Here is an 8,387-nt window from a genome sequence, read left to right on the forward strand (position 1 = left end):
GCACCACTGATAAAGTAAGGACAGCAAAAGCTTAGATAGTATGATAGACAAACAGTGGCAAGACCTGTCAAAGCACAGTGCTGTTTGCAATGGAACATTGGAGGTAGCCTTGTTGCTATCATGGCAACATTGTAGACTGTTAGAGCATGTTTTTGTGTCTGTGGTTCACCTGCAGCTCTGTTTTAATGAGCTGTGTGTTTTATGAGGCATTTAAAATGCTACGGATTTAGTAATGTGTTTTGTTTAATGCCAGTTTATTTTTGCAATGAAGAGAAAGATTTCTTTTTACATGTAGAAACATTCATATTGAATTGAATATTTAGAAACTACTGTTATAATTGCCTCTTCTGAAAAGAAGGGCACAGTGTTTTGTACCATTTTTGTAAAATGTCTATTCACTGATTTCAGTGTGACCTTTGTTTTAAATAAAGTGTCATATTTGAATGTATTTGGTCTTTTGTGCCTCCTTATGACACTTGCACTACAACAAGAGCAGGCATTCTGTATTGGAAAGAACTAGAGTGTGAGCTCAATTTACAAGTTTAACAGAAAAATAAAATTGTTTATACCATGTATATATAGGGAAGTATCTCATACTGGGCCTCTGTCCTTGAAAGTTTTTTAATTTCTTTTTTGAAAAAAATTTGTAATTTCCAAGATTGAAGATTGTAGTATTTCAAGTAGTGGGGTGGTCTGTACTGTTCTGACAGTGAGAGAAAACCCAAAGAGATTGAAACATTTACGCTTTATCTGTGATGCAGGCCAGATGTCTATGGCTATGCCTGTGTGTGGAGGGGGGTTGGGTGGTGTGGGGGGTTTCCTCTGTCAGCAGAACAGCGGCAGGGGGTAACAGAGGGAGGCCACTATCTCTTTATGCCTGGAGACTCCTGGAATGAGCCCAGCTGCTTGTGTTAATCCCTTGAGAGATGGGTTTGGTGGAGTGTGAAAGTCGAGGGCATGCAAGGACCCAGCTCCAGGAAATGGAGCGGGGGTGAATTTAAAATAAATTTAAAATCAAGCCACCTACAACCAGTTAGTGAATAGCCCATTCATAAACTTACAGGGGGTGACAATATGTTATGGATTTACTCTAACAGCTTAATTAGTGTGAAAAGTTAGAGCCTGATTTTGATTTAAAGTGGTCTGGAAGAAGTCAAGCATTTAAAAATATGCCAAGTATGTGCCAAATCAACATCTCTGATGAGACTAATTTTAAATGCTTGGTACTTCCACCCAGATATATAAACTGCATCTGACTACTTTCCCCATAATGGGCACCTCTCAAAGGTTTTATTTTAGATATACTTAATCTTTATTTTTAATCTTTATTTTGTAGAATGCAGAAGTATGTGTAACATGTAAGTGCAAAATATTAATAACGAATATAACAAGTCATTGATCAAGCCACATGGTTTATATGTCCCACATACCAGTAGCTTTATTCCACTTCTTTATCAGTATCATCTTATATCAGTTCTCTTTGAACAATCACTTTCATACATTTTTATGCTAAAAAAACGTAGTCATCAATACAATGTGGTATTTATCTGCAGTGTTGCCCTTTATCTTGCTACTGGCTGATCAGAAGGCCTGAGAGAGGTTAATACTTTTAAAGATAACACATGTATTTGAAGACTTTTCTTTTAGCTCTTCCATTTTGGTTTGTGTTTTTCTCTCCACTGCACCATATCTACATGAACATATATATACTTTTTGCTTATAAATTACATATGTAGTTAAATGCTAATTTCTTAATTCTTCTTAACTGATTCTCATTTTAAGTCATGACCAAACAGGGATGGGGTCATTGGGAGGACATGAAGTTTAACCCCCCGCTGTTTTTGAGTTTAAGGTTGTTGGGTTTAAATCACAAAGGTGTGCTACATGACAAAGCTAATCCTATAGAGATAAGCAGGAGGTTTTAAACACAAGGAAATAGATGCTAATTAAGATAAGTGGCTTATTCAACCATTTCCACTTAAAAGACAAATGTTGCCATACAATCAGTAAGGATTTGGTGATTTTAGCCATTCATGAGTTTAACATTAAATACCAAAGTCTTATGTTGCATACAACAAAATGGCATTATGACTTGAACATGACAACTTCTGGGGGATATTTACAGACTTATCTGGATTGGTTCTCACACACTACATTTGGTACTTTCTTTTGGACTGATATTAAATTCAATATCAATGTTCATCTTAACAAGGGTAAAACTACAACAGGAACTTTACCTGCAATCTGATTGGTGTCAGAGAGACCCAAACAAAGAGAGATCAGGTATGAATAGCAAGCAATCGTCTATAATTTCATATAGTGGGTTTGACTGCACGTGTACATGCAAACACATATCCACAACAAAAATATCCCATCCACGGGAGAGAGACCATCGGGACATGTCTCCAATCGTTGCTCAGATTATCCCTGTGAGGTCCTGTCCAATAGAACTCTTCCATGTACAGGCATGCTGTTTGTCTGTTGCTGCTTATTTCTGTTAAAGTATGTTTGTAAAACACACCAACGTTGTAAAAATGGCATAGACTTTAATTAGCTTTGTTTTTTAGACCCATCTTTTCAAAGGTGAAACAAGCTACAATGTGGGTTAGAACATACTTTTAGGTACACAGTGTCATTCATTGTAGCTATTCAAAGAATGCTGTCTTTTGCAAATTTAATTTGGTGGTGGTTTAAGTGGGCCACCCTGCTATACTATAAAGTTTTTGAATGCAACAACCGGTCATATCAAATCTGGATAGTTATTGTACACATATAAGAGTTTGAGTATTCTTGTTTGATTGTACACAAAGCATGATTATGTTCAGTTGATTGCTGAAATTCTTCTTTTGAATTACTTTGAGAATCAGTTACCATTTGAGTGTTGATGAGGTTATTTTGTTGTAATGTGTACCATGAAATACAAAATCAAAAGGCTCTATATTTGTGAATGCAGTGACCTCAGTCAAACTTGAACAGCTAATTGTTTACACCAGATCTTGCTAATTAGAAGCAGTCAGTATTGATTAATAATTTAAAGGATTCAGTTGAAATTGGGCATTATTGTTTCAGAGGTGCAAATACAAGCTGTCCTGAGGGTAACACATATTTGGTTAGACAAATAAATACACACATGTATGCAGCACACAAGCACACACACAAAACCCCCATGATATAACTGAACGTTATAACTACCATGCAAACACAGTATTTACTTAGATACTCTGGTATTCACAATGAAATCAGACCCAGGAGGGCCAGTTAAGCCGACTAAGACAGTGACACGGCACATGCCCATCACCTTTCTAAATATACCCTCCCTGCCCCAGCTCTCCAAGAATGGAAGTTTGGGGAGATCCATTTGCGGCCTAAAATTAGCCCCCCTTGACAAGCAGACTGCTCTGTGTTGCGGTGCTGTGTCAGAGTGTGACACCCTTTGCCTCAGCTTACATGTTTGTGTCCTACTGGAAACAGAATCCTCCCAGCACTTTTGTTAATGCTACTGTTTAGGCAGCTATGAAAGCAGGATAAGTCCAGCTCCACTATCTTCATCTCTCTCTCCAGTCATTAGAGGGTGATTTTTAATCAAGGTAAGTGTCTTTATATCTCACTTTTCTTTGTAAGGATTATCCATGATGATTAACTTCTAGCTGTTTGGGGAACAGTGTTCCCCAAGTGGTTGCTCTTTATGCCTGGGTATGCATAACCTTAAGGTTTGGGTTTTAATGTGATGTAGGATGGGCCTGTTCTGATTTCTACGGTTTTATTCAAAGTGTATAACAACCTTTATTCCCCTTATGATTCCAGATGGAGTCTTGAGAAGTTCTTCTGAATAATGGTGCTTGAAAAAGCTGTAAACATGAGTTTGATGGACATTTCCAAGATTTTCTCTATGCTTCAGCCCAAAGAGGATGAAGAAGAGGAGGATAACGGTGAGAGCCGGCTGCTTAACCAGGCTGTATCCAATGATGACCCAGGGCTCCTTGCTGAGCTTCTGTCCCAGGAGAGATTCAGGAAGTTCATCAACAGCAGGACCGGCTGGGGGGTACCGGGTACTCCTTTGCGCATGGCAGCATCTCGGGGCCACGTCAGGTGCTTGGAGGTCCTGCTGGCCCACGGGGCGGAAGTGGACAGCCTGGATGTGAAGGCCCAGACTCCACTCTTCACGGCAGTCAGCGGGAAGCACGTGGACTGCGTCGCGGCGCTCCTAAAGGCCGGGGCAGACCCCAATGGCAGCATGTACAACAACTGCTCCCCGGTTCTCACCGCTGCCCGCGAGGGGGACGTGGACATCCTGAGAGAGCTCCTCCAACACGGAGCCGAGGTGAATGTCCGGCCCAAAGTGCCCGAGTGGGCATCCAACCCCACAGCCTGCCACGGTCCGCTCTACCTCTCCGCCGTTTACGGGCACCTAGACTGCTTCAAGCTGCTCCTGCTGCATGGCAGTGATCCGAATTACAACTGCACCGATGAGAAAATGCTCGCCCGGCTGAAGCAGGCCAAGACCGTGCTGGAGGTATGCCTCAGATATGGTTGTGGAGTGGAATACATCCAGCTCTTGATAGACTTCGGGGCGAATGTCTACCTCCCCACTCTCATTATAGATAAAACTACGAAGCAAAATGAAGCCGTGCTGCTCCTGCTCAAGGAAAGAGGTGGGCTCAGTTTGTTTTGGATTACTCTAAAAGTGTGTGTGTGTGTTTGTGTTTGTGTATGTGCATATACATATATATAGATATATACAGTATATATGTTTAATGTATATGCATGTGTTAGTGTACAAATTTTCACCTTGTGATGTTTTGTTTATCAGAAGTATCTGATGTTCTTATAGTATTCACAACTGAATTAATTTGGACATCTAAAAATGAGAAATAACTAACTGGATTTACTAAGCACAAGCTCCCTGGCACTCCCAGGCATCATTGTAAAAATGCTTTGTAGATCCAACCACTTTCCATCTCTTTTGATATTACCATCCTAGCTACCTTTCAAAAAATATCATTGTTGAAGTGCATGAAACCACTGTTTCAACAATATATGTTTAGGCAATATCAATGGTTATGTTAAAGCATAAGCTGAAACAGTTTTGCTGGTCAGAAAGTAAGTAACTCAATTTTTGTACATGTCCTGCATTAATTTTCAGTTTGCCCCAAGTCATTGATGTCTCAGACACGGCTGGCTATCCGATGCTACCTCCGCACAGCTAACAAAGTGAGCTCCATTGACCTTCTGGACATCCCTCCCATTCTAAGGAACTACCTGAAACATGTCACATGACAATTTAGACACTGGCAGTGTGATTGCTTTCCTACAACTACCTGAAGGGCTTTTTCCCATGGACAAATCCAAAGGAAATATTGATAATGATGAGTAAATGGTTGTTTTGTGCTGTTTGTTTTTGGAAATTGTACATTTTTATCATGATGATGATTTAGTTATTAGATCAGCAGATGGCTTTTCCCAGGGCTAGTTTCAGAACTCTGATTTTTCTATCTGCTCATAACCAGCTGGAAATTTACTGAAGCAAATCGGGCTCAGTACCTCCCTCAAAGCTTCAACAACTGTGGCACACTCAGTCTTTGAACCTACAATTCTCTTTGGTTCTGAGCCCAGTTATAAATAGCTGGTTTTCCATCTGGGGCCCTAGGACAAGGTACTAAGGATGTGGAGCTGTAACCAGGAACTTATGCACACACAGCTGTAGTTTTTCCAGTACTCTGGACCCTAATGTCACATTAGACCTTGCCAAAAAAGACCGAAAATGGATACTCACTGTAATGACAAGAAGACTGTGCTAGACTTATAATACTCAAATACAACAAATACATTATATAGCATCTGTAAAAATTATATTATATTATATTTCAAGTTTTATTTCTAACTTCAAATACACTTCATAAGTTTAACCAATAATTACATTTTCCTCATGGCTCCCCAAAATAAAAAAGCACATCTACACTTAGTTACTTAGCAGATTCTCTTATTCAAAGTGACTTACATACTTACATAAAGTTACAATTTTTATATTCTATTCATTTATGAAGCTGGATATTTACTGAGGGGCTAAGCACTTTGCTCAGGGGTACAACAAAAGAGCCCCAGTGGGGAATCAAACCTTTGGGTTACAAGCCTAGCTCCTAACCACTACACCATACTGCTGCCCCTAAAAAGTAGGTAGGCCATTCCCCCAGTTGCTGTGAAATCCATTAATGAAAATGGGTAAGGCAATACTTCACTTCACTTCATTGAAGTCATTGTTTACTTCTTTTTTGACTTTATTTTACTGTCCATATTTTAAAATAGTGTAAGTATCATATACAGTGTTGTTAATTTAAATATAAACTGTAGTGTGCTGTTTGAATTCAGGTGTTTCTGTGAAATAAAATGGTTTGAATTAAATGATGTAAGAGTAAACCTGAATGTATTTTACAGAAAGAGTCCATTTAGTATATTATTAACTCTGTTTTAGTGTATTGTATATCTGTAATTATCTGTGAAACAAACCATCTTTTTGGAGAATTTCAATGATGAACATGGTTCCATCTAGCCTTTTTATGTGACAAATGCTTTATCTTTAAATAACAATTTTAGGAAAGCATGACTTTCTAGTGAGTTTCTTTTTATTTTTATTTAGAGAAGAAATGAACTAAAATGTTAACATGTGACACCTGGACAATATTACACCTGTTTTCTTTTGTATAAAATGTAGAAGCCTAACATCCAAAGGGAATCATTCTGCCAAAATAATATGTATGGTAAAATAGTTTGAAAATTAAAACAAAATTCACTCAAATTAGCCAGTAGAACCAGGCTGTAACTGCATTTCTGGCAGGGAACACTGATGACAGTAGGTGTACATCTTAAAAAGAAGAAGAGGAGGAAGAAAAAGAAGAGGCAGAGGAAGATGAGGAAAACAGGTTGATTAATGATGGTAAAATAAACATTTCAATGCTTATTTTAAAGCTGATTGTAGTTGCCACTGATGATCTGTTGTTGGCTTAAGGGTATGCCCTTAAGGGCCTGACAAGTAACTGACAGGTGATTGCCCAAATTGGAAGAGACCCACAGATTATGTAAACACAGATGAAAAAGAATGTTCTACCTTGTCAGCAAAGTTGACCTGCCTAGGAAAATGCTGCTTAAGTAGTACCACTTAAGTACTACAGAATAATAACCCTAAAAGTAAAACAGATGTGATAATGCATCTATACAATCCTGTTCAATAATGTCCAGTATACAGCACTGTAATAGGAACAATATTTTAAAAATAAGGAACTGGTACACTAATGCAGCATAGGAGGCATCAGTACAATCACTTACTCACCAGTCCAATTCAAGCCACAACAGAATGCATTGTGTTCCATTATTTACCAATATATTTCAGTATGAGTCTATCTGTTAGTATTAAGATGGGTAGCTAGCAAAAAAAGCTTCACTTATAGCTGTAGGTAAATGTTTTATCTCTGTGATTTTGCTCCTACAATGACTGTACCACTGGATTCTGTTGCTGCTGACTATCAACTGAGGAGGCATTTGACAAGAATGAGCATTTTAAGCAGCTGAAACAGAACCTGTACATGCAAAGCAGCCCAGAGACCACAAACCCAGCTATTTTATGAGACCATGCTCATATTTTCACTATTCGGAGAAAAGTGCAGATTGGCAAACAAGAGTATTGTGGTATGAAATACACAGTGTTTGATTTAAAAACAGCATAATTGGTTATATGCTTTATTAAGAGTGATACAACAAGGTTACACTCTCTCAGCATAACAGGAAAGAGATCCCTCCTTAATGGTGCATTAGTGACTCAACCCTCAACCCTATGGTTCCGGTTGACGGTTACTGTAATTCTGAACACGTAATGTGTTGTAATTCACACCAATAACAACAGGCAATTGCCTTCTACAGTTACTGCAGTTAATCTAGAAACTTTTAAGAAAACTTGTATGAAAAACACAACAAAACAGTACTTTATTAACCCCAACACAAAGCATGCTGGGTAGGATCCAGAATAACATTTGCTGGCTTCAGGTGATTCACCACAGTATACAATCATGAACCTGCCATGAGCAGTGTTGTCAGTTCAGTTCATATCCTAGAGTTACTAAGTAGCATGCTTTAGCTTGCTCAACAATTGGTTATGTTCTGAAACATAATTTGTTGTTGTGTTTAAGCACATCAAAAATAAGGCTATATGTTAACTGTTTTTCATACCATATGTACATAGCTTGTTGTTAAATTAAAACATGGAGCTGGTTGGATGTCTGCTTAGTGTCTGGAACTGGTTTTACTTTTACTCAGTGTGATGAGTTGTATCAGAGTTGTAAATCCATTGCAGATAGTTCACTACGAGATAAATTTTAGCCTGCCAAGCAGACAGATAG

At 38.5% G+C, this 8,387-nt stretch overlaps 1 protein-coding gene across 1 annotated transcript; it reads left to right on the top strand.

Annotated features, from left to right (window-relative positions):
• Positions 1–3,487: 3,487 nt before the first annotated feature.
• On the top strand, positions 3,488–5,948 carry LOC118791440 (ankyrin repeat and SOCS box protein 12-like). The gene is made up of 3 exons (XM_036548802.1): positions 3,488–3,587; positions 3,805–4,652; positions 5,144–5,948. Exons 2-3 carry the CDS (start codon positions 3,833–3,835, stop codon positions 5,275–5,277), a joined length of 954 nt encoding a protein of 317 aa, XP_036404695.1. The 5' UTR covers positions 3,488–3,587; positions 3,805–3,832; the 3' UTR covers positions 5,278–5,948.
• Positions 5,949–8,387: the final 2,439 nt, after the last annotated feature.

Source organism: Megalops cyprinoides, chromosome 16 (assembly GCF_013368585.1).
Source record: "Megalops cyprinoides isolate fMegCyp1 chromosome 16, fMegCyp1.pri, whole genome shotgun sequence".
Classification (NCBI taxonomy): domain Eukaryota; kingdom Metazoa; phylum Chordata; class Actinopteri; order Elopiformes; family Megalopidae; genus Megalops; species Megalops cyprinoides.